The 26300-nt window shown below is 42.2% G+C and overlaps 1 protein-coding gene across 1 annotated transcript in view; it reads right to left on the bottom strand.

Annotated features, from left to right (window-relative positions):
• LOC115459414 (bromodomain-containing protein 4-like) overlaps nucleotides 1-23937 on the bottom strand; it is a gene marked incomplete at its 5' end in the record, with an annotated part of 60077 nt that extends 36140 nt beyond the window's left edge. The window contains 2 exons of the mRNA XM_030189242.1: nucleotides 8746-8879; nucleotides 23826-23937. Of these exons, the coding sequence (XP_030045102.1) occupies nucleotides 8746-8879; nucleotides 23826-23937 (246 nt within the window). The remainder of the gene's footprint in view (nucleotides 1-8745; nucleotides 8880-23825) is intronic.
• Between the last annotated feature and the right edge of the window lie 2363 nt (nucleotides 23938-26300).

Genomic DNA, 26300 nt, shown 5'->3' with positions numbered 1-26300 from the left:
ACGGATACGTTGATGTCGGCTATGCTCTGCTGGAGCCAGTCAAAAGCTCGTCCCCTGCTTTTGCTGGGGAGCCGCAGGGCCTTGCTGAGGCGCACGCTGCTGACGAGAGCGAGTGTGCTGGGGCTTAGCCTGGGCCGCAGGCTGGCGAGAGGGAGGATTGTACCTATGCTTACCAGAAGAGTAGGGAACAGCCCTCCTTCCCCCATAAAAATGTCTACCTGAGGAGGTAGATGCTGAAGGCTGCCGGCGGGAGAATTTGTTGAAAGCGTTATCCTGCTGGTGGAGCTGTTCTACCACCTGTTCCACTTTTTCTCCAAAAATGTTGTCCGCTCGGCAAGGGGAGTCCGCAATCCGCTGCTGGATCCTATTCTCCAGGTCGGAGGCACGCAGCCATGAGAGTCTGCGCATCACCACACCTTGAGCAGCGGCCCTGGACGCAACATCAAAGGTATCATATACCCCTCTGGCCAGGAATTTTCTGCACGCCTTCAGCTGCCTGACCACCTCCTGAAACGGCTTGGCTTGCTCAGGAGGGAGCTTGTCCACCAAGCCCACCAACTGTTGCACATTGTTCTGCATATGGATGCTCGTGTAGAGCTGGTAGGACTGAATCTTGGCCACAAGCATAGAGGAATGATAGGCCTTCCTCCCAAAGGAGTCTAAGGTTCTGGAGTCTTTGCCCGGGGGCGCCGAAGCATGTTCTCTATAACTCTTAGCCTTCTTTAGGGCCAAATCCACAACTCCAGAGTCGTGAGGCAACTGAGTGCGCATCAGCTCTGGGTCCCCATGGATCCGGTACTGGGATTCGATCTTCTTGGGAATGTGGGGATTAGTTAATGGCTTGGTCCAGATCGCCAGCAATGTCTTTTTTAGGACATGATGCATGGGTACTGTGGACGCTTCCTTAGGTGGAGAAGGATAGTCCAAGAGCTCAAACATTTCAGCCCTGGGCTCATCCTCCACAACCACCGGGAAGGGGATGGCCGTAGACATCTCCCGGACAAAGGAAGCGAAAGACGGACTCTCGGGAGGAGAAAGCTGTCTTTCAGGAGAGGGAGTGGGATCGGAAGGAAGACCCTCAGACTCCTCGTCAGAGAAATATCTGATGTCCTCCTCCTCCTCCCACGAGGCCTCACCATCGGTATCAGACACAAGTTCACGAACCTGCGTCTGAAGCCGTGCCCGACTCGACTCCGTGGAAACACGGCCACGGTAGGAGCATCGAGAGGTGGACTCCCTCGCCAGCATCGGCGAAGCTCCCTCCACCGACGTCGTCGGGGAGTCTGCTTGGGAGGCGGCCGTAGCCGGTACCGCAAGCGGTACCGGAGACCTCACCTCGGGCAAGGGGCCAGCCGGCGCCTCACTCGACGGTACCGGAGGCGCAAGCACCCCCGGTACCGGAGGGGAAGGGCGCAACAGCTCTTCCAGAATCTCTGGAAGAACGGCCCGGAGACTCTCGTGCAGAGCGGCTGTGGAGAAAGACTGAGAAGCCGATGCAGGCGTCGATGTCAGAGTCTGTTCCGGGCGTGGAGGCTGTGCCGGGCTGTCCAAGGGGGAGCGCATCGACACCTCCTGAACAGAGGGTGAGCGGTCCTCCCGGTGCCGATGCCTATTGGGTGCCGACTGCCTCGGCGACCCAGAGTTCTCGGTACCGAGACGGGAAGGAGACCGGTGACAATGCTTCTTAGACTTCTTCAAGCGAAGCATGTCACCGGAGCTTCCTGGTACCGACGAGGAGGACGTAGAATCCAACTGTCGCTTCCTCGGGGCCGAGGCCGAAGAAGGTCGATCTCGGGGGGGGGGGGGGGGGGCTGTACCGCAGGAGCCCTCAGGGCAGGGGGAGACCCACCCGAAGGCTCACCGCCACCAGCAGGGCAATGGACAAGCCCTCACCTGCACTCCAGACGAAGCACCACCGTCCGACGACATCAGCAGTAGCGGAGGTCCCAGTACCACTGACGTCGACGCAGCCTTTCGATACCTCAGTACCAACGATGCCGAAGGTAGGGGCCTCGATGCAGTTGATGCCGAAGGTAGAGGCCTCGATGCAGTCGATGCCGAAGACTTCGATGCTGTCGACGTCGATGCACTCGATGCCCGTGCTGTTGTCGTTGAAGAGCCCGAGAACAACGCGTTCCACTGGGCCAATCTCGCTACCTGAGTCCTGTTTTTTAAAAGAGCACAAAGACTGCAGGCCTGCGGGCGGTGCCCAGCCCCCAGACACTGAAGACACGAAGCGTGCCTATCAGTGAGCGAGACTACCCGGGCGCACTGGGTGCACTTCTTGAAGCCACTGGAAGACTTTGATGACATGCGCGGAAAAATCACGCCGGCGAAATCAAAATTCGCGATGATGATGAAGGGCACCAAAAAGAAGGGAGAAAAACCCGAATCAAGGCCAAATAGGCCGGTCCCAAAACCGAAAGGAAACTTAGACGGGGAAAAAGCTGGAAACCCGGGAAAAGGGTAAAGACCAATCGGTCTCTCTCTTTTTTTTTTTTAGCGAAAATCGCGAAGACGCGCGAGGTCAACTTGAGGGGCATGAAACGGCGGTAAAACACGACCGTCCCGAGCGCAGACAAAAGAAGACTGACGAACACGAGCTGGTTCGGGCGGGAAGACGGCCGCGAATGCGCAGTGCGCATCGGCACGCAAGGACTAGCAAAGGCCTTTGCTAGTGAAGTTTCCGATTGGAGGGGGCTGCCGTGGACGTCACCCATCAGTGAGAACAAGCAGCCTGCTTGTCCTCGGAGAATAGATAATACATCAATGAAGACCATAATATCTTTGTATTGCTCCATGGTGAGACCGCACCTTAAGTACTGTGTGCAATTCTGGTCGCCACATCTCAAAAAGGATATGGTGAAACTGGAAAAAGTACAGAGAAGGGCAACTAAAATGATTAAGGGAACGGATGGATTCTTATATGAGGAAAAGCTAAAAAGATTAGGGCTTTTCACCTTTGGGAGATGGCTGAGGGAAGATATGATAGAGGTCTATAAAATCCCTGGAGTAGAATGGGTAAACATTTTGAAATAGCAAACCATTGATTCAAGTACAAAGACTAGGGAACACTCTATGAAGTTACACAGTGGCACATTTAAAACAAAAAGGCATAAATATTTTTTCACTCAATCTACAGTTAAGCTCTGAAACTCATTGCCGGAGCAAATGCTAAAAGCAGTTAATGTAAGTAGGTTTAAAAATGTTTGGACAAATTATTGAAGGAAAAGTCCATAAACAGTTATTAAGAGGAAATCACTGCTTATCCTTGGGATTAAGTAGTATGGAATCTTGTTACTTTTAGAGACCCTGCTAGGTACTTGTAACATGGACTGGACCAGGGGCGTAGCTACGGGTGGGCGTGGCTGGGCCCAGGCCCACCCAATTTCAGCTCAGGCCCGCCCAGCCCCAGCTCCCATTGCCGGCCACTGCTGCTTTTCCTGTTGAGCAGCAGGGCCGGCGCTACAAAAAGAAGAAGCGCTAACGCTAAGGACGAAAAATGTTTAAAAAAAAGCGCGGCACTGGCAGGCACTGTCTAGGCAGCCTTGAGGCATTGGCTGCTGGCTCGCAGGCTCCTCCCGTCTCCATCACTGCCCCTGGAGCGACGCAGGGGCAGTAACGTAAGAGAAGGGAGGAGCCTGCAGAGCTAGCAGCCAATGCCTCAAGGCTACCTAGACAGTGCCTGCCGGTGCCGCGCTTTTTTTTTTAAAACATTTTTCGTCCTTAGCGTTAGCGCTTCTTCTTTTTGTAGCGCCGGCCCTGCTGCTTAACAGGAAAAGCAGCAGTGGCCGGCAATGGGAGCTGGGGCTAGTGCTGGCATGCAGGGCGGGCCTCGAGGAAAAGAGAAAAGAGGGAAAACAGATGGAAGGATGGCAGAGAAAGAGGGAAAACATGGAAGGATGGGGAGAAAAAGAGGGAAAACAGATGGAAGGATGGCAGAGAATGAGGGAAAACATGGAAGGATGGGGAGAAAGAGGGAAAACATGGAAGGATGGGGAAAACAGATGGAAGGATGGGGAGAAAAGAGGGAAAACAGATGGAAGGATGGGGAGAAAAGAGGGAAAACAGATGAAAGGATGGGGAGAAAAGAGGAAAAACAGATGGAAGGATGGCAGAGAAAGAGGGAAAACAGATGGAAGGATGGGGAGAGAAAGAGGGAAAACGGATCGATGGGGAGAGAGACTCTGGATGGAAGGATGGGGAGAGAAAGAGGGGAGATGGATGAAAGGATGCAGAGAGAAAGGAGAGAGACTGGAAGGATGTGGAGAGAGAAGGGACACTGAACAGAAAAGGGTAGAGAGATACAGAGACACTGGTTAGAAAGAGGGAGAGAGAGACATTAGATGGAAGGATCAGGAGAGAGGGTAGATGGATGGAAGGATGGGGAGAGAAAGAGGGAAGACGCTGGATGAAAGGGTAGGGAGAAAGAGGTGACACTGGACGGAAGGATGCAGAAAGAAAGAGGGGAGACTACTGGAAGGATGGGGAGAGAGAGGGGAGACTGGATAGATGGGGAGAGAAAGAGGAGAGCTGCTGGATGGAAAAGGGGAGTAGTGAAAGACTGGAGAATAAGAGGAAGGGGCATGGGGAGAACAAGGGTGAGAAAAAGATGAAAAGCCATAAGTAGATGAAGGAAATTAAAGAATGGATAGTAAGAATGAATTAAATCAGGACAGAGAGAGAGAGAGGCAGAAAAATATTGAAGAAAGCAAAGAAAAAGGAGAGAAAAATGACAAATGGCCAGGAAAACCTGGCAGAAGAGTTAAGCGAAAACGAAGGAAAGCAGAATCTAGAGACTGGGAGCGACACAATGAGAAAAAGTAAATGGCCATACAAGAAAGGTAAAGAAAATAATTTTATTTTTAATTTAGGATAAAGTAATATGGTACCTGTGCTCAGAGACCAATACTTCCTTCCTTAGGTCAGGTGAGGATACCATAACAGCATTATACTGACCTGAGGCAGGAGGTTTTGGCCTCTGAAAGCTCACTGAAAAGGGTGTTAGGCTATTAAATAAATTTTCTGAAATCTGATGCACTGAAAAGCAGCACTTTACCCTGTGTGACAAATGCATCTGATTAGCGTGACTAAATTTTGCTGGGGGAGGGGGGTAGAGAGAAAATTTTGTGCCCACCCACTTTGGGTTCAGGCCCATCCAAAATTGGCAGTCTGGCTACGCCACTGGACTGGACACTGCTGGAAACAAGATACTGGACTAGATAGACCCTTGGTCTGACTCAGTATGGCAACTCTTATGTTCTTATGTAAAAAATAAACACCACTTGAAAGGATCAGTGGAAAGTCAGCAGCTGAAAAAAAATTGCAGAGGTTATAGGCAAAAAAATCAGACATCAACAAAATCATCTATGAAAAGAAGGATAAAGTGTTGAGGAGGAGGACTGTACAGAAAAAAAGTAATACCTATGAATCCTACTACTACTACTAATCATTTCTATAGTGATACTAGATTTACACAGCGTTGTAACTTGAACATGTAAGAGTACATACATAAGTACATAAATAATGCCATACTGGGAAAAGACCAAGGGTCCATCGAGCCCAGCATCCTGTCCACGACAGCGGCCAATCCAGGCCAAGGGAACCTGGCAAGCTTCCCAAACGTACAAACATTCTATACATGTTATTCCTGGAATTTTGGATTTTTCCAAGTCCGTTTAGTAGCGGTTTATGGACTTGTCCTTTAGGAAACCGTCCAACCCCTTTTTAAACTCTGCTAAGCTAACCCTGCTTGACAGAGCTTACAATCTAATCAAGGGATAAGAGAATTACTTAAGGTGGGAATGATACAACAGACATGGGTACTGAACAAGTGAACTGGGGTTAGGCATTATAAACATCTTCAAAAAGGTGGGCTTTTAGCCTAGATTTGAAGATGGCCAGAGGTGGAGAAAATATGGGCAGCTAGTACAACTTCCCTATTCATAAGTTTTTAAAAGTTAATCAGAAAATACTGGGCTGTTTAAATTGTTAAACAACCAGATACTATCCATATAACTGTGAGCTAGGTTCGGGATGGGATGGAGGCAGTCCTGGAAATTATTAATTTAGTAGTAATACTCAGCCATTAAACAGGTAAGTTATTGTTTCATTAACTAAATGGATTGTGTTGGCATAATCACTGCAGTACATTCTTATTCAGTGTCATTACCTATACAGGGAGCAGTGCTGAACATACATATTAAGGAAATGACAGCACAGGCTGAAAATGAGTACCATATTGTCTGGGATGACATCTGAAGAAAATGTTAAGAAATAGCTGTGAAAGATAAAAATGAACAAGGCTTTAAACTTAAAAAAAATTGCACACAAGATTATGATGATCTTTGCTCATAACACATACAATCATTAATTTTCAGTGATTCTTTGGGAACAGGTTACATAAGCTGATTAATAGTTAATGTAGTTCCATTTGGAAGACGGGGAGGGGAAGAACTGACCCAGGTTAACAATCAGCCTAACAAGATACATTTTGAAGTGACTAGTAAACGAGAAAACAATGAATTATCTCAGAGAAATAATAGCAGGAACACAGTGTGATGAATTCAGGAAAAAATGGTTCTGAACTGTCTGATCATTTTAACTTGAAAAGATTTGTATTTATCATACAAAGATATTTTCAAAAAAATGCAGAATCAAAGGATATTGATTTAGTGGTCTGGCCTAAAAAGTGCTCCACCACAGAGGCATCGCAATGGTCTGCTCTTTGGCATGTGATAACAGGAGAGGAGTCCTCTTACAGAGTTTTAATTACATTTTATTACTTTCTAAGAAACAAACACTAAATAAATCACACAATATACCACAGACTGGATGGACCGTGCAGGTCTCTTTCTGCCGTCATCTACTATGTTAATAGTCTAATATCCTTACTGCCTTAGCAAGTTTTAAATCATTAAACAACTCAATAATACTAAGATGCAGACAGCAATCCAGCAATGAGAGGGGTGCTAGCCAGTCTTTTGCACTGTCACATGTATGATTATCTCCTAGTTGGTAAGAGGTTATATGTTTGTACCCGATGCAAAGAACTCCTACCGTGTTTCCCCGAAAATAGGGCATCCCCATAAAATAAGACCTACCGAGGTTTTTGGTGCCCTTAGAAAATATAAGGCCTCCCCCGAAAGTAAGGCCTAGCAAAGTTTTGTTTTTCCCGGTAAGTAGGGTCCCCCCCCCCTGAGATCGCCGGGCCCCCCTCCGTCGTTCTGAAACTAACCCCCCACCCGAGGTCGTCCCCCCCCACCCGAGATGGCGCCCCCACCCGAAGTCGCCGGACCCCAACCCCCTCTGTCGCTCCGAAACTAACCTGCACTTAAGCCTCCTTTCACTTTCCTTCCAATTCGCAGCAAGCAGCAGCAGTAGGAGGGCAGGCCACTCCTTCCTTCCGTGTCCCGCCCTCGCCTGACGTAACGTAACGTCAGGCGAGGGTGGGGCTCGGAAGGAAGGAGAGGCCTGCCCTGCCCTGCTGCTCCTGCGAACTGGAAGGAAAGTGAAAGGAGGCTTAAGTTCAGGTTAGTTTCTGAGCGACGGAGGGGGTTGGGGTCCGGCGACTTCGGGTGGGAGCGCCATCTCGGGTGGGGGGGGGGCGACCTCGGGTGGGGGGTTACCGGTAGTTGCAGGAGCGACGGAGGGAAGGTGGGCGGGCCAACCGTGTTTCCTCTAAATATTAAGACATCCCCTGAAAATAAGACCTAGCGCCTTTTTGGGCGCAAAAATTAATATAAGGCAGTGTCTTATATTCGGGGAAACACGGTAGCTCTCAGAGAACGAGCCCGTTCTCTTGAGGCTATAGTAGCAGACTTGGAGGACTGAGGGAGACATAGAGGTACACAGAGGAGACCCACAGGGATACTGTAGAGAAGTCCTACCTCCAGTCTGACAGCCCCTGTGCTGCCTTGGAGGAGGGAGGTCTCTTAAAAGGAGAGCATCACCCTGGTGAAGTAGGAAGTACTCCTGTAGCCAGGACCTCCCACCAGGGGATGCACTATACGTTCGCTTTGGAGCTTGTCTCATTACTTGGCTCTTCTTGAACATGTAGTTTTGTAAATTCAGGTACATATATGCGTTTGTAGCAAAATCAGCTACTTACATGTTCAAAGCTCCAAGAAATGCTACTATATTTTTTGCATGCGTTTTTTTTGTCAAATGCCTGTTCCTGCTGTATTTGCAGCCAGATAAGTGCATTTTCCTATGATTTTATAGTTGATTTACAAAAGGCTAGGCATATACTTGGTTGAGTAAAAATAGAAGCTACACACAGGGGCGATTGTACTAAGGCATGAGAGGGCTAATGCGTGGGTAGCCCAAAACACACACCCACACTACCACAGGCCACTTTTTACCACGGCTTAGTAAAAGGGCCCCACAATGACAGTACCGTGATTCTACAACAATATAAAACGTCAGGAAAATGCTAATAAAAAGAGTTTTGGTCTCACTGCCATGAAAAAGCTCAGAGCTGGAGAAAGTACAGACAAGGGCAACCAGTTAAGATTGGAACTAGAACATTTAACATAGAAGAAGAAAAATAGACTGCTAGCCAGAATACTTAATCTTGGAGCAAAGTTACAAAGAGAAGAAGAAAATCAAGTTTGATTACAAAAATAACTTTTCTACTATTAGGCAAAATAATATGAAAAGCTAAATAAATCTCTGAATGTAGCAGAAATGAAACTTGCTTTCGCTTGTTCTTAAAAAATAAGAAAAAAAATAAGAGCACTCTACTTTATTTGATGTAGCTTGCAGTTTAGGACTGCATGTGTTTTTCTTTTCCGTGCCATCTGCTTTTGCTGTAGATTCAGACTGGTCTCTGTTATTCATAGGTTGTTCAGTATGACTTGACTGACTTTTTCCTAGTTCTGTAACATACAAAAACAAAAGAATACACCTTTTGTTATTACAAATTTCTATTAAAAAATGCAACAAAAAAAATCTCACAACCAAACTCAAATTTCAATTTCTTTGGTGGATGTACCCAATTTAGACTACTGTGCATCTGCACATATTTCTCATTTAAGTTGTGGCATCTCTACAGATCTCAGGAATATGAACAATCTGACTAGAACTTGTTGCTTCATTTTAGATCGCTCTGAGACTCATTTTCAAAGCACAGACTTACACAGTTCTGTAGGTTACTATGGAACTTTGTAAGTCTAAATGCTTTGAAAATATGCCTCTCTGTGTGACAGTGTACTACAACAACACTGTCAGATTAGACTTTCAAGTTTTATTTCAATTTGATATACCACCCTTTAGCAGGCTTTCAGAGTTTTGTACAAATACACATCTGCAAATCAATTTAAAATATAGAAAAGGAAATCCATATTAATTACAAATTAAAGATGAAAAGAAATAGTCTGTTTCACACTCCTGCATCTGCCCCAAAGACAGTGCCGCCAGACTTGAAGACAGCTGATCTCATTCAAACGTGTCTATAAAGAGAACAGTTTTTAAGTCTATTTTGAATCTGGTCAAGGAACTTTCTGAATACAAATGAAGAAAGGAAAGCATTCCAAAGGGAAGAGCACACTATACTAAAAATACAGCGTCACACAAAATCATAACTAAGTAGTTTCTTCTTTCAGCAAATAACTGTTGAAGTTGTGAGGAGCACAGTAGATGGGAAGCTGAATAAGGAATCAGAAGACATGAGAGGTATAATGGGTGCCTACTGTAATGGATCTTATATACCAGTAGGAGTATTTTGTAAGAAATCCAGTGGTGTATTGCTAACCAATGTTCAGCACAAAGAAGTGGAGTTAACGAGGTCAAATTTTCAGGACCCAGTTAACAACTTAACAGCCGTATTCTGAACAAGTTGTAATCTATGTACAGTGCACTCCATTTAAGTGCACGTCGGATAAGCGCATGCTCTGTTTAACTGCTTGCCATACTTCGGTCCTGTTTTTGACACCATCAATTTCTATGGGGACAAACTTCGGTTTAGCGCACCACTGATAAGTGCTGCAAGATTCGCTTATATGCATGGTTTAAGACCACTTCTCTGAAAGAAAGACTCCGCATAAGCACGCACACAGAATATGGAAGCCGATTGGCGCGTGACAACCAACGAGATTTCAAATTTACCACCCCTTTAACTGCCACAGGCAGAATAAGCGAAAGAATGTTGTTAGCGTGTACACTGGGGTTGTCGTTAATGTCGTTGTCGTGGCGGAATTGTAAGACTTTAACACTGGCTGAACGAATAGAAGTTCTTAAAAAATTAGAAAACAAAGTCAAGCATCTATTGCTAAAAAATATGGTGTCAATCCCAGTCAAATTTCACGTGTCTTGAAGCAGAAAGACCAGCTTGTGAAAGCCTGGCAAAACAATACAAATCTACAACGGAAACAAAAATGGGGGGGGGGGGGGGGGGGGGGAAAGCTGAGTAGGTAGAAGATGCTCTTCTTCGGTGGTTTTCTAGAGTCAGGAGCAGTTTCCTGTCAGTGGTCCACTGCTTATGGAGAAAGCTAACCAGCTAGCTGAAAGTCTTGGATTAACTGAATTCAAAGTCACTGTTGGATGGTTGGAAAGATGGAAGGAGAGGAACAACATAAAATTCAAGAAACAGCATGGTGAGAAACAAGACGCTGATGACTTTGGTGCTGAAAATTGGGTTGTTTCACTTCTTCCTACCATCTTGAACGAGTTTGCACCTTGTGACATTTTCACTGCTGAAGAAAAAGGTCTCTACTGGCGAGCAATTCCTTATGGAACACTTGCATTCAAAAATGCCGAAACTACTGGAGGTAAAATGTTGAAGGACCGACTGACGATCCTCCTTTGCTGCAATATGGATGGGAGTGAGAAGTTGGAACCCCTCGTCATTGGAAAGAGCAAACAACCCTTTGCTTCAAGAAAGTTAAGCGACTTCCTGTGTCATATGAGGCTAATGCAAATTCATGGATGATTGGGGAAATTTGGAAGCAGTGGCTAAAGAAGTTAGACACTAGAATGTGGGTGCAAAATTGTCAGATTTTGTTGCTTTGTGATAATTGTGCTGCACACAGGGATTATGTCAAGCTGTCTAACGTCAAGATGGTCTTCCTGCCACCAAACACTACCTCTCTGATCCAATTTATGGATCAGGGCATAATAGCCAATTTCAAACATCATTATCGGGCTCTTGTGCTACGTTGTCTGATGAGCGTTATGGATGACCAGACTGGCAAGGATAAACGTGCTGTTGAACTGGTTCGTAATCTATCACTGTTGGATTCCCTACATATGCAGAAAGAAGCCTGGAATCATGTTACACAGGCAACCATTGTGAACTGCTACAAGTGGGCAAGCTTTGTTAAGGATGTGGAGAGGGACGCAGATGTTGCAAATGCGTCAGATGAACAGGTTATTGACATCCCAGCCGGTGATACTGAAAAGGAGTTTCATCCCTACGTAGCTGTTGATTACGATCTACAAACAGCTGACAACCACACTGATGTCGAGATATGTGCCTACATGCAGGCAACAACGGCTGATGATGAAACAGATGATAAAATAAGCAGCGAGGCACATGCTGACGAAATTCAACAACCTCCTCCTGTCACTTTTGCAAGAGTGCTGGAGAGTCTCAACACCGTGCAGGCCTATCTGGAGGCCACTGAATGTCAGTGCTATGACAGTTTTTACCGTCTGGCAGACTTAGTCTATGGAACTCACAGACCCAATAGTGTACAGAGGACTATAACTGATTACTTCAAGTAAGCCTAACGTCAGTTAACGGAGACTGTATACTGTATGTATAATAATAAACAGTACTGTACATATGTTTATCAGATGTCAAGCTTCTTTGGGTCACAACGGTTAAGTGCACGCTCCGGTTAACTGCATGCATTTCTCTGGTCCCAGACCCTTGCACTTAAGCGGATTGCACTGTATATCCTTATTGCAAGTACCCTAGAGAAGAGAGTTGCATTAATCTAAGCTGGAGATGACCAATGAATAAACCAGTCTGTGCTAATAGTATATCAGTGGCAAGTGCGGGAGGATCTTTATATCTAATTAACAGTGCATGTGATTTCTGAGGATTCAACATAGTAAATGGCTGATAAAGACCTATATGGTCCATCCAAGCCTGCCTAACAAGATAAATTCATAGCGTAAGGTATGATACGATACTACATATGCAAACTTGATCTTGATTTGTCTTTGCCATTTTCAGGCACAGACCACAGAAGTCTGCCCAGCACTGGCTTTGCTTCCCAATAGTGGAGTCGCCATCTAAGCACCACTGAGTTTGTTTGGTTCCATTCTCTTTCCATACAGAATTCCTTTGTGTTTATCCCAGGTATTTTTGAATTCCGTTAACATTGCCATCTCCACCACCTAATAAGGGAGGGCATTCCAGGCATTTACCAATTTAAGCTTTTGTTGGTGCACAGTTATATAGGATAGTTTCTTGCTCAGAGTTCCTATTTCCTGGGTGTTATTATGTATCCTATCCAAGATCTGGACGTCATCAGCATAGACTTACGATGTTACATCTAAAGACTGAATTATGTAAGAAGTGGTGCAAGGAAAATGTTGAAAAGCATTGGCGTATGGGTTCCTGAGGGACAGCACATGCGAGAGTAAAAGAGCATGATCACTTGTTTAGAAAGTGCAGTTCATAGATATCAGCAAAACACATTGATGAATACCACACAGTTAAATGTTGCTACTTATCTGTAACTGGAGTTCTCCACAGATATTAAGATAAATTAGAAACACAAGCAAGTAATGACATTCAGTGGTGCCAATATGAACAGCATTCAGAAAACCCTAGAAGTGTGTGTTTGAACAAGTGTGTGGCTTCCCATGCAACCACTATCTCACAAGTCCCCTCTGTTTAATGCAAAGCTTATATGTCACCTCCCTTTGGGGTAGAAGAGTATGTGTTTGATTTATCCTGCTATCTATAGGAAAACCCCTTTTAAAATGTAAGCAACTTTTTCACAGAGAGGATACTGGATACTTGAAATGCCCTTCCAGGAGAGGTGGAGGAATCAAAAACAGTAAGGGAATTAAAAAATGCATGGGATAAACACAGGGGATGCCTAAATAGAAAGTGGATGGCAACACAACATGGCTGGTGAGGTGTTATGTCGGGCAAGAGTAGTGGGAACTAAGGCCAACACTGAACAGATTTCTACAGTCTGTGTCCCGCAAATGGGAGAAGACAGAGGAAGATCAAATCTGTATACTCTATATCACGTTATTATTATATACTATAAAAAAGAGTGATTGGAACTCAAGGGGGAGGGGAGGAGAAGACATCGCAATGTTGAAATAGCAAGTTAAATACTGTTAGCAATAGTTTTGGTTATAATATAAAATGTATAATTTAAACCACTTTAACTGATTCTGTTACACTGTAAGCCACATAGAATCAAACTTGATTTGGATAATGAGGGATATAAGACTACATAAATGGAAATAAATGGAAATGGAAATATATTGTCCCAAGACCGCATCATATTTAACTGCCTGTATGTGCTTGGCAATGATGGCAAATTGCCAACCAGTATTTAAAGCCGGAATAACTATAACCTGTGCAGAGAGGTGGGTGCTGCCATCGTTTACTGTGTTACATTTTCTTATTTTGACAAGCAGGATGAATTAGCCATATAAAATAGGAAATCCCAAGCTGAGGGTTGCCCTTTGAACACATAGGTCAACCCACAGCACAAGGTAGAGAGAGAAGCAGTTGACTTTGTAGAACTGTTTGTCCAAATCTAGTGCTTCTTCAAGATATTATCAAGGCAGTAATGGGATTTATTTATTTGTTGCATTTGTATCCCACATTTTCCCACCTCTTTGCAGGCTCAATGTGGATGTAAAACTTTGAATAGATTACCATGTTGCAAATATTTTTCAGTGGATATAGAACACAAAATGAGCAACAGACATTGCCACTGCTTTCTATTTTATTCAAGCACACAAAGTGAGAATCTGTAACACAGTAAATGATGGCAGATAAAGGAAAGCAAGGTTCATCTAGTCTGCCCAGTAAGATGGCTACAGTTTTATCTGCTGCTCCATGCAGGTTACCCCTCTTTGTGCCTTTGTGTGAAAGTCATTTAAAATGTTGCATTGATACTATATAGGGATCCTTTGCTTATTCCATGCCTTTTTGACTTCCATAACTGAGGGGCTATTCCAGGTCTCTGCCACCTTTTCTGTAAAAAAAAAAAAAGTTTCTGATGTTACTTTTTAAGATTACTTTCTTCGTCTTCATTTAATTTTCTCTAGTTCTGTAGCTTGCCTTTCTTTGAAAAGATTTGTCTGTTTATTAATATCTTTCAAGTATTTAAACACATAGGGGGAACTAAGACCAAAGCCGAACAGACTTCTATGGTCTTTGTCCCACAAATGGCGCTCTTCATCCTGAAGTTACTACAATTAAGAGAACTTTTCAATTCTGGAACTTGGATCTGCTGACTCCATGGTCTCAAAGGATGGTTTGGTTTTATGAACTGAGCCAGAACCACATTACTGTCACAAGGCACTGGAGGTTTCTTGATTGGGAGATTTGTGACCTACAATCCCTTTCATAAGTTTGGAATCTAACAGATGGTATTAAATAGGGATCTCATTTAAATGCGAGTCATATGCTACTGTTGCACTTACATGTACCTTAACTGCAGATAGTCTTAGAAGGGAAGATGAAAGGTTAAATTAGTATTTTATTTTAAAAAATTAATATTCCACTGTTCATAGCAGAGTACAATCAAACATGCACAATTAAGAAAAATAACATAAAATACAATATAAAACAATAGCATGACATGAGAGCTTTATCCATATTTCACAACCAGGATCATATTAAATCCATGTAGCCTAAATTGAATGAACTGTCGTGAGTATGCTTTCTGAAACAAATAGGTCTCGAGATGTTTTTAAATTGCAATAGCGAGTCAATTTTACGTAAATCTAAACATAATGAATTCCACAGTTTTGGTTCAACAACTTGAAAGTGGATGAACGAAGGCTAAGAAGACTCACTATCTGAAAACTGGGAGCTTCAAGAAAGTATTTATCCATTGACCTAAGAATTTGCATTGGCTTATACAACCTAAGAGATATAGACAAAATAGCAAGAAAACAAGTGAAAGGGTCAAGCTTCTTGGAGTTACCACAAGGCAAATTATTTCCATTTGAAATTATAAGATCTTTTGGTGGATTGCTTTCAGAAGTAGTCATAATCTCTTAATTTCTTAGATAGAGGTTATCATCCTTGCTGGGAGGGCTAACAAACGTGAAGTCTTCCCTGACTTTCATTAGAAGTGTAATATGAGTGGGGTAAGGAGGTAGTTGCCCTGGGGCCTTGGTAAGCACAACTGATGGTTCCAAAACCTGCCCACAATGAGTGGATGCTGGCTCCTCATTCTGCACAGATGTGAACAATAACAGGAATGGTGCAACCAGATTTGAGCAAAATCATGCAATTCTGTGGGGCAGTAAAACCCAGTGTATGAAGGTAGAGATAAGATTCACTTCATACCTCCAACCAAAGGAGTAGCACAGTCAAAATGCAGCTCTGATGATCTTGCCTTTGTACTCCCCATTCCAGGACAAGCAGCAGGAGCAATGCTTAATATAATGTTGGCCTGCTTGGCTATACAGAGCCTGAATAGGCCTGAGTAGCTTTACTTAGCACAGGAAGCTGACAATGTTAAGCACCATTTTCCTCCTGCTGGCGGGAGGATGAATGGGGGTGGGAGGAGGGAAGGCAGGCCAGAATGCTGAATGGATTTAAGAAAGGGAGGCTAGATCAGACTGTTCTGAAGATCTGGGAAAGGGTAGAGAATCAACTTGGAGTGGGGGGAGGGGGACCAAGCCTTTCACATATTTGGGGAATGAGAAGGGGGGATACAGGATGTTGAAAGAGCTTTAGCGGTGACATAATGTTAGTTTAGACTCTGATCCTGAAATATTAGTGATGAAGAATCCTTCACATTGATTAGCGTTTATATTGATAGCTGATAAAGGGAAGGGAATCAAGTTTAATACTACCAGGATTGGGCTATAAGAATTACAATAGTTTTTTTTTCTGTTTAAACATTTTAAGGGTTTTTAGTATAAGAAAAATTGGGATTAGGCATAAAGGATACCTGTTCTCAAATCAGTAAAGGAGACTCAAGAGTGGTGAGTTAGGTCCATGCACAGTTTTGCATAAGTTCCAAGTCCAGGAGGATTCGGGCCTTCCACCTGTAGTGGCCACGTTCCCTTTGTTTTGAGCTCTCCAGTGCTGGTGGTTACCAGCCATTTGCTGGTACCTCAGAACCTGAGGAGAGAATCAAAAGCTAGAAGAATCCCAACTGCAAGGCACTTGAAGATGAAGAGCAAGGCAGGACTAGAACAGGACCGAGAAGCATCTAACAAGAATAGGATTCTAGTGAGAAGCACCGGCCAAAGCCCAGGGCAACAGCAAGTAATGCATTCCAAGCTCTGGCCAGGAAACCAAAAAATGATTGGGTTTATATAGGAATCCAGACAGGAACAAGATGGCCTCTTTAAGGAAACTGCAGCCATGGTGTGAACAGTAATGATCAGCCTGCCAGTTGAGGCACACCAACACCAAATAGTAAGAGATTAGAAGTTCATCCCCAGTGAAACTCTCTCAAGAGATGATCCCCTACAGGCTGGTGGCAGAACATCACATCTCTGATAAGAAGGACAGGTAGAATGGCCTGAATTATATTACTTATGTTCTCTCTGTGCAGTCACAAACAAGTAGACTGTTTCAGCTGGAATGCCAGTTGATACTTTGCCCCCTGTCTCTTTGTTGAGATCTTTGGGATTGTTGTCTAGTATGCAAGTACAGTCTAGGTTTTCTTCTGATAGTAAAACTGTAGTAGGAATGGAAGCAATTTCTGCTTCCTCATGGTGAACTGTAGCACAGCTATTGTTGCTGAAAGCATTTAGCGATCCTGTATTAGCTCAGGCAGGTTATCCCCTGTACGCAACTATGGGGCCCTTTTACTAAGCCATGTAAGCCACGCCCAACACGTGCCAAAATGGAGTAACTGCCCGACTACCGCGTGGCTCTTGCGGTCATTTCATTTTTGGCATGTGTCCGATACACGAGTCTGAAAAATATTTGTTATTTTCAGGCACGCATAACGGACACGTGCCAAGAGGCATTTGGCATGGGCAGGTCATTACCGCCCAGTTACCACGTGAATCTTTACTGGTAGGTCAATGGCTGGTGATAAGATCTCAGACCCAAAATGGACATGCAGCAATTTTCATTTTGCTGCACGTGCATTTTTGGCAAAGATTTTAAAAAGGCCTTTTTGACAGGCTTGCTAAAAAATGGATCGGAGCGCACACAAAACCTGCGCCTATACTACCGCAAGCCATTTTTTAGCGTGCCTTTGTAAAAGGACCCCTATATTTTATTTGGAAGAGCCCAAAATTATCTGGTGTTCTTAGTTCCATCTTTTCTAGAAGTTTGAACAGGACCTCTATCACCTTCTTCTGGACTAACAGGTAAGTAAGAATCTCAGACAGTGAGACGCTTCTGGCATGTGATGGCGAGGGCTCAACAGGAACCCTGTGCAATCTTTAACTTTTGGAAGAGAAGGAGGTTCTCCCCAGGATTCCTTGAACCAAAAATGGAGAATGTCCCTGTTCTTTGTTCTGTGATAACACCTCCTGATATTCTTTTAAAAAATATTTTAGTGCATGCAACAGGCGACATATATACAGGCAAATTGAAATTGTCACAATTACTCCATTGGGGAGAGGAGTGTGAATCTCCTGATCAGTAAGGGGCTGTGAAAATATCTGCTTGGGTGTGATTGGGATCAACTTTCCAATATTACTAAGCTGTTTTGAAAGGCATATGCACTGGAAACAAATCAATGAAGACATTCTTCATGAATTGATGAAAATGTGTTGAAGTTTTCATTCATTTAAGCCACGCTTGCTTGATGATAGAACATTGGTAGAAGCTGCTGGAGAGGAATCATTAGTCTTCGGAACTAACATTTATTTATTTTTTTAATTTAGATTTTCCTCACACCTTTTCAGTAGCTCAAGGTGAGTTACATTCAGGCATACTGGGTATTTCCCTGTTCCTGGAGGGCTCATAATCTAAGTTTGTATCTGAAACAATGGAGGGTTAAGTGACTTGCCTGAAATCACAAGGAGCAGCAGTGGGATTTCAGCCAGCCACCTCTGGATGTCAAGACTGGTGCTCTGAACCACTAGGCCACTCCTCCATGGGTTCTATTGATGCATGGCACTGACGGCAAATATAAGAATTAAGTTACGCACGTGCTTATAACTTTTGGTAATGAGGAATCTGAAGCGCTGAAGAATGTTGAACCACCATTGGGCCCATTTTCCTATTTTTCAAGGTCTCAAGGTCAGTCATGCAGTGAGTGCCTACACTTATGCAACCTATCTCTGACAAAGTCCTATTCTTTGAAGAAAATTTGTTTCCTGAATTCAATCTATGGAGGATCAACCTTAGATATCTCTCTTTTCTCAAGCTGTGGCAAGACATAACTGAATCTTTATGAACACCATATGTGAAGTTCTTAGTTTCCATTTCTTCTGTTACCCTCCTGTTCCATTTTTTTGTTTTTTTTTATCTGCTTTTTTCTTTTGGTTTGCTATTTCAGTGGCAGATCTTTGCCTTTTTTTGTTTCTGTCTGCTTTCTGTGAGGCAAGATGTCTTTTTCACCTTGGCATAATATTATCAGTTTTACTGATACGCATATAGAAGATCTTCTACCGAAAGATTGTTTTAGTTCTAATGTATTTAACCAGATGGACCATTGGGAGGAGGCCATTTTAAACTCAATAAACGTTTAGTCCGTACTGAATTACATTCTCTCACGTTGCTGGAATATTGTCGCAATAAAATGATCCCGAGAGGACTAAGAATTAATAAGGAACCCAAGATGTATAATGAAGATGCGGACATTTTACTTAAATGGGAAGCAATCCTCAATAAGTGCTCTCTGGACTTAATGATTTTGATCATACAAACAGCGAATAAGAAAACTGAAAAATTAAAAGAAGATCTTGATAAAGAATTGGTCTCCTTAAGAGAAAATGACTTATGCTTTAAAGATCTGTTTGAAGATTTTAATTTTGCAATTAGAATGAGTCAAGAAAGATGTGAAAAGCATGAAATATGATAAATATAAGAGAGATGAAACAGATTATAAGTATAATAATGTGTACTCATGGCATCAGAGAGATAATAGGAATAGACGATTTAGAAAGAAACATAAATTATGCTGATAAATTTGATAAACAGAATAACACTTTGAAGAAGAGTCCTGTCATTGAACGCAAATCCAAAAGAATAAGAAGTGATAATGAGGAAGTATTTGATCCATCAGCACCTTTATATACCTCACCTCCTAGACCTAACCTTTCAGAGAAGGTTTTTCAGCTAGGGAAAATTTGGGAAAAGGGTTCAACAATAGATTAATCAGTACCACCAAAAGAACAAAGAGGGAGGTTACCTTATTATACGGGAAGGGGACAAGGGAGAGGTGGAAGGAGAGGTCGAGGCAATTCAGTGAACAATTAGTAAACAGACAAACTATGAATCAACAAATGAGACAAATAGAAGATTATTGGAAATAAAAAATGTTAGACACCCAGCTTCATTACACGACAATATTATCAATTTATCTAAAAGGGAATTAAATCAACATGATCGTTCAATTCTCAATAAAGGGCTGTCTTTTGTTCCAACAGCACAATATAATGTATTCAACACACGTATCGATTTATTTAAATTAACTAGGAAATTAAGAATTTTGGATTTTTTTTTTCGGATAAACATGTACATGAAAAGAATGAATCTGTAATTATAAAAAATAGTGTTTGGATGCCCCCCGCCCAAATCAATCCCATGATACAAGCTTTTGAACAAATGGTTATCAGGGACATTGAGATTTTGGAAAATAGGAATAAACATCCATTCTTTAATATCTCTAAAAATAAGAAAGCAATTGAGACATTTATTTATTTGTAACATTTGTAGCCCACATTTTCCCACCTATTTGTAGGCTCAATGTGGCTTACATAGTACTGGAGAGGCCTTTGCAGGCTCTGGTGTAAACAAATACAGGGTGATGTTGTGGTAAGATCAAGTTCATGTGGCACAGCCACATTAGGGAAGCGGAGAACGGAAGAGTTGTGCTATGTCCATTACGTGCTTTAGTTTGGTTGTGTTGCAGAGATTAGGCATTTAAGTTGGATCGGTAGGGTATGCCTTTTTAAACAGGTTGGTTTTTAGTGATTTCCGGAAGTTTAGGTGGTCGTACGTCATTTCCAAGGCTTTTGGTAATGCGTTCCACAGCTGTGTGCTTATGTAGGAAAAACTAGATATGTAAGTTGTTTTGTATTTAAGTCCTTTGCAGCTTGGGTAGTGCAGATTTAGATAAGATCGTGTTGATTCGGATGTATTTCTAATTGGTAAGTCGATCAAGTCTGTCATGTAACTCGGGGCTTCTCCTTAGATGATTTTGTGAACCAGGGTGCAGATTTTGAAGGCGATGCGATCTTTGATTGGGAGCCAGTGTAGTTTTTCGCGGAGGGGTTTTGTGCTTTCAAATCACATTTTACCAAATATAAACCTAGCTGCCGTGTTTTGAGCAGTCTTTAAGGTTTGTTCTTTACATACTGCATAAATTCCATTGCAGTAATCTAAGTGGCTTAGTACCATTGATTGTATCAGGTTGCGAAATGTTTCCCTCAGGAAGAATTGCTTCATGCGTTTGAGTTTCCACGTTGAGTGGAACATTTTCTTTGTTGTGGATGCCACTTGGCTCTCTAGTGCTAAGTTATAGTCCATTGTAACGCCGAGGACTGAAGAAAGGTAACAGTATTGTGATTAAACAGGCAGATAAAAGGGGTGCGGTTATGCTATTGGATAAAGATCAATGCATTGAAGAAATTAAGAGACAATTAAAAGACAATATTTACCTTTATCTAACGATCCAATCAGTAATTTAAAACATTAAATCATTGATATCGGGCTTGAAGCTGGTTTTTTGACAACCAAAGAAGGTATTTTTCTTAGAGTAGAACACCCACGCATGCCAACCATTTATATACTCCCAAAGATTCATAAATCTTTGATTAACCCTCCACAGAGACCAATTGTGTCAGGCATAGGCTCTCTTTTGGAACCACTTTCCAAATTTACTGATGTATTTTTAAGACCTCTCGTTCCATCTATTCCCTCATATATTAGAGACTCCACATACATCATTAACATATTAGAACATCTACAAATTAAAAATAAAGATATCATTTTGGTTACATTTGATGTGGTGTCTCTCTACACTAATATCCTCCAGGATGAAGCTCTAGATGTGATTAGGAAAGCATTATCCAATAGGTGTATGTTTTAACATGGAACTTATCACTATAGCACTGAAAGAAAGCTATTTCTTTTTTTAAGGTACTTTTTACAAACAAATAAAAGGTACTGCCATGGGTGCAATGGTAGCACCTTCATTAGCTAATCTGTTTATGGCATGTTTTGAAGATAAATTTTTGCAAAATAACAAATTCACAGAGAATATTATGCTTTGGCGAAGATATATTGATGATATTTTTGTGGTCTGGACTAGTAGTGAATCATGGTTGATGGATTTTTTTTCGGGTAACCTTGTAATAAACCGCTTCTTCTGTTACCCTCCTGTTCCATTATTTTTTTGTATCTGTTTTTTTTCTTTTGGTTTGTCAGCCTTGCATATCCTTTCTCTCTCTTCTGTGCCAATGGCAATGAGGTTGAAGGAGAGGAAATCTCACTTTCCATTCCCCTACCTCTCTGTGACATTCTAGCATAGTGACTGCAAGTGAGCAAAGGCAGTGGAGATTAACAATGACCATGGCCCTTACAGATCAGACATCACTTAGGGCCCTGTTTACTAAGCCACGCTAGTGTTTTTAGCACATGCTAAAATTAGTGCGGCTAAATGCTAGAGTCACCCATATGTTCCTATGGGCGACTTAGCATTTAGCACGCACTAAAAATGCTAGCGTGCCCTTAATCTGTTGGCTTATTTCTGAGCCATTGTGGTGAAAAGATCAGATGCTAAATCAAACTCAATATATTTGTTCACAAAAAACGAGGAGCTTTCCGACAGCAGGTGGGAACACAATGAAGAAAGGTAGAGAGAAAATACACTCCCTCTGGTACTGAAAAAATGTCCATTGAGGGAGCAGAGAAAAAAAGACAAAAAAGAACTATGGGGATTGTGCAAGGAACCCTGGGTAAGCGCAGAAAAACTTTCTAGGTTTTTCTCAGCTGACATCAAATGACATCACCCATTTGTGGGGTCAAATCGTCCTGCTTGTCAATTACGAATGCTGATTTTGCCATATTTATAATTAGATTTTTCAAGTAAAATGTCACTGAAAGAGAAAAATAATAAATAAAACATACGATATATGAAATACTAAACAAAAAAAAAATCAAAGTAACATGTTAACCTATTAAGAAATTATAAAGAATAACTGATTGACACAGGGCTAAGACTAAACACATTGGCCATTATCTTTGAATCACATCCTTGTACAAATAGTGACATTTACATATGTAGATAACATACATGTGTATATACCAATTTCAGGGCCCCTTTTACAAAGCGGCGGGTAAGCTCAGTGCGGGCTTACTACTTGCTAAAAAGGAAGTACCGCCGGACTACCACAGCAGCCCGGCAGTACTTCCCACCCCCAACACACCGTCATATCTGGTGCTACAAAAATACATTTAGTTTTGTAGCACCGATGTGTACCTAGCGGTAATTGGGCAGTGCCGCACGTTGTCCGGTTACCGCTGGGTTAGCGCGGAAGCCTTTACTGCCTCCTCAATGGGTGGCAGTAAGGGCTCCCCCCCCCCCCCCCGAAATGGCTGTGCAAGTGCTTTACTTGATGCACAGCTAATTCCTGCAGAAAAGCAAGACCTACCTTTTGACCGCTGCATTAAAAGGGGGCCCGACACTAGCGCAGGCCTCATTTTGACGCAGCTTGGTAAAAGGGGCCCTCAAAAAACCACTATTTACATGTAGTTATCCACAGCATGTACAGATTTCAAGAGAGCAAGATTTGGGCAGGTCTACAATGTACACATGTATTTCTTATTTTAAAAAGGAAGTACACCTATATGGATACAAATTGTCACCTGCTCAAAGGCACCTATAAGTTAAAAAAAATAATAAAGGTGCTCATTCAGCCAGGGCTTTATACAAGGGAATAATGTAGTCATTCTCCTTCATCCCATGTAGTTTATGCCCACCTCCAAAACGAAACTAAGTTAAAATTGCAGCCTCACTACTTAACTAGCAGCACTTATATGTTAAAATAAGGCAGCTATATGTGGAACTGGTGCCACTTATAAATGGAAGTTGTGAAATCGCTACTTCCACTTATAAGTGCCACACCACCATGTGGAAGCCTGTGGATCTGTCTCATTCATTTTTTCAATGTTTATATTTGTAAAATGGCTGCTCCCACTGTACATGCTGACAAATACATACGCACTTCTGTAGGTATTTTAGGAAAGGCCCTATGTCAAAAGATGCTTTTCTAAACCACCACCAGAACTCAGCGTATCCTGGAATGTTTACATTTTGACTTCTATATTCTATGTAAACTTGGGCTCCATGTAAAACACTTAATGCAATATTATTCAAACTGAGAAAGTGAAGGCACAAAAACTATTCATTAGCAATATCCTTGATAAACATACTGGTAAGTATTGCTATTTTAGGTAAAATTACATCAGTAGTCATCCGAATCCAAGTATTATAATTCACATATGGAGATAGTAAAATACATACGTTCTGTTACATTATGAACTAATCCAGTGATCTCATTATGAAGGACATGTGAGGGTTCCAGGAGTAGTGGTGAGGTCTCAAGGTCTTCTTGGATATCCCTTAATGATACATTCTGGAAAACAAGGGTAATAAAAGTAAGTTCCTCCAATTGTACATACCTTACATGTACCTCATTCTACCACAATTCACTTTGTATTCATTCAAACCATGTATTTGTTCAGACCGAAATCGGCTAATGCCGATAACGGTAATATGTAAGCCACATTGAGCCTGCAAAAAGGTGGGAAAATGTGGGATAGAAATGCAACAAATACAAATAAACAAATAAATAATATTTTAAATCATTATCCTAAGTTGTTTAAATCTTGTTTGCACAATTATATATATTTAGACTACTAAAACTATTTTATACCCTGTGAAAATGAATTTTTGAAGGTTAGGTCTTGTCCAGGCTCCAGTCATACTCATAATCTCATTATAAGACACACAAAAATAAAAGAGAGGCCAGGATCCAACAAAGGAATTCCACCAGGAGTTGGTGTCTCATTATAAAATAAAAAAAAAAACCAAGGAAGTAGGCGTGAACCAATAAAAATGAATAGTGGAGTAGGAACTGATAAAGTTTATTATCATAAGAAAAGACCGTAGGTCTACATAAAACAAATCGCCAAGAAAAGGCGGCTGAGGGGAGATATGATAGAGGTCTATAAAATAATGAGTGGAGTTGAACGGGTAGATGTGAAGCGTCTGTTCATGCTTTCCAAAAATACTAGGACTAGGGGGCATGCGATGAAGCTACAATGTCGTAAATTTAAAATGAATCGGAGAAAATATTTCTTCACTCAACATGTAATTAAACTCTGGAATTCAATGCCAGAGAATGTGGTAAAGGCAGTTAGCTTAGTGGAGTTTTAAAAAGGTTTGGACGGCTCCTTAAAGGAAAAGTCCATAGACCGTTATTAAATGGACTTGGAGAAAATCCACTATTTCTGGGATAAGCAGTATAAATGTTTTGTACATTTTTGGGATCTTGCTGGGTATTTGTGACCTGGATTAGCCACTGTTGGAAACAGGATGCTGGGCTCGATGGACCTTTGGTCTGTCCCAGTATGGCAATACTTATGTACTTATGTAGACTCAGACTTGACATGGTTCCGTGTTTTGGTGCTGAGTGCCTGCATCAGGAGTCAACAATGGTCTGAATGATTTAAAACACAAGTGACTGTATTTTCTCAGAGCTTGAAGCAGAGAAAGTATTTATATTGATTATTTCCCTTTCAAGATTATCTAACCCCCAATCACAGTCACTTGTGTTTTAAATCATTCAGATCATTGTTGACTCCTGATGTAGGCACTCAGCACTGAAAAATATAACAGTGTTGAGACTGAGTCTATCTTCTGAATTTCCGTCATTTTGGGGGGATTTGTTTTCTGTACATCTATGGTCTTTTCTTATCATAAACATTGGGGACCTTTTACTAAGCTGTTATAAAAGGTGGCTTTAGTGTGTACTTGTGTCATTCCCATCTGCTAAGGCCATTTTTACCACATGAGTAAAATGGTTGATTTTTGCCACAAGGGTAAAATGGCTAATTTTTCTATTTCCAACATTAATGGCTACGTGTTAATTTTCTAATTAATGTGTGTGGTTAGCATGTGAGCACTTACCTACACCTAATTTGTAGGCGGTAAGGACTCATACGCTAACTACATGCCAATCAGTTAGACAGTGGCAATGTAGCTGTGCTAACCAATTAGTGCAGAACATGCCTACTCTCCATCCCCGTAGTAAAAGGGGCCCTTTATATTTTATCAGTTCTTACTCCAGGGTTCCACTATTCATTTTATTGGTCTGCCCCTACTTCCTTGTCTTTTGGCATTCCTTTCATACTTTTGGCATTCCTTTTGTAGGGGACCTTTCTCCTTTTCTTGCTTCCTTGTGTCCTTCATTATAAGACACTAGTACTCTACTGTAAAGCAGCAGTGCATCCTAGCCATGAAAAAGTGAACAATTTTAGTATGAGGAGGACAACACTTTATAGGAGTCCAGCACCAGGATCCTGCCATATAAAATAAAAGCCCCATACTTTTCAGGGCACTGAAAAACAGGAAACAGTTGGGCGCCTCATTTCCCCATATTAAAAGGCAAGCAAGTAAACACTAGGAGGGTCCCCTTTTCCAGCTTCAATAATGGTGTGTCCATTTGTATATGCTAGAGACCACATTGCCCCTTTACGAAGGTTTCAAATTAGCCCCTGACGCAGCCCTAGGTGGGCGAAACACGGCCTGTGTCGGGCGATTTGTTCATACACGGTATCTTCAATAAAATCTTTTTGTTGTGACATTGATCTGCTGGCTTTCTTTTCCAACACTAGGAGGGTGACATACTAGACTGCAGACTTTCCTACATCTAGTGCTCTCTTTTGTGTACTTTTGCTCACTGTGAAAATGAAATGGGTAGAAAACTTGAATTTG

Source organism: Microcaecilia unicolor, unplaced genomic scaffold (assembly GCF_901765095.1).
Source record: "Microcaecilia unicolor unplaced genomic scaffold, aMicUni1.1, whole genome shotgun sequence".
In the NCBI taxonomy this organism is placed as follows: domain Eukaryota; kingdom Metazoa; phylum Chordata; class Amphibia; order Gymnophiona; family Siphonopidae; genus Microcaecilia; species Microcaecilia unicolor.
The sequence above is the reverse complement of the archived record's forward strand: the minus strand, read 5'-3'. Positions and strand labels throughout refer to the sequence as shown.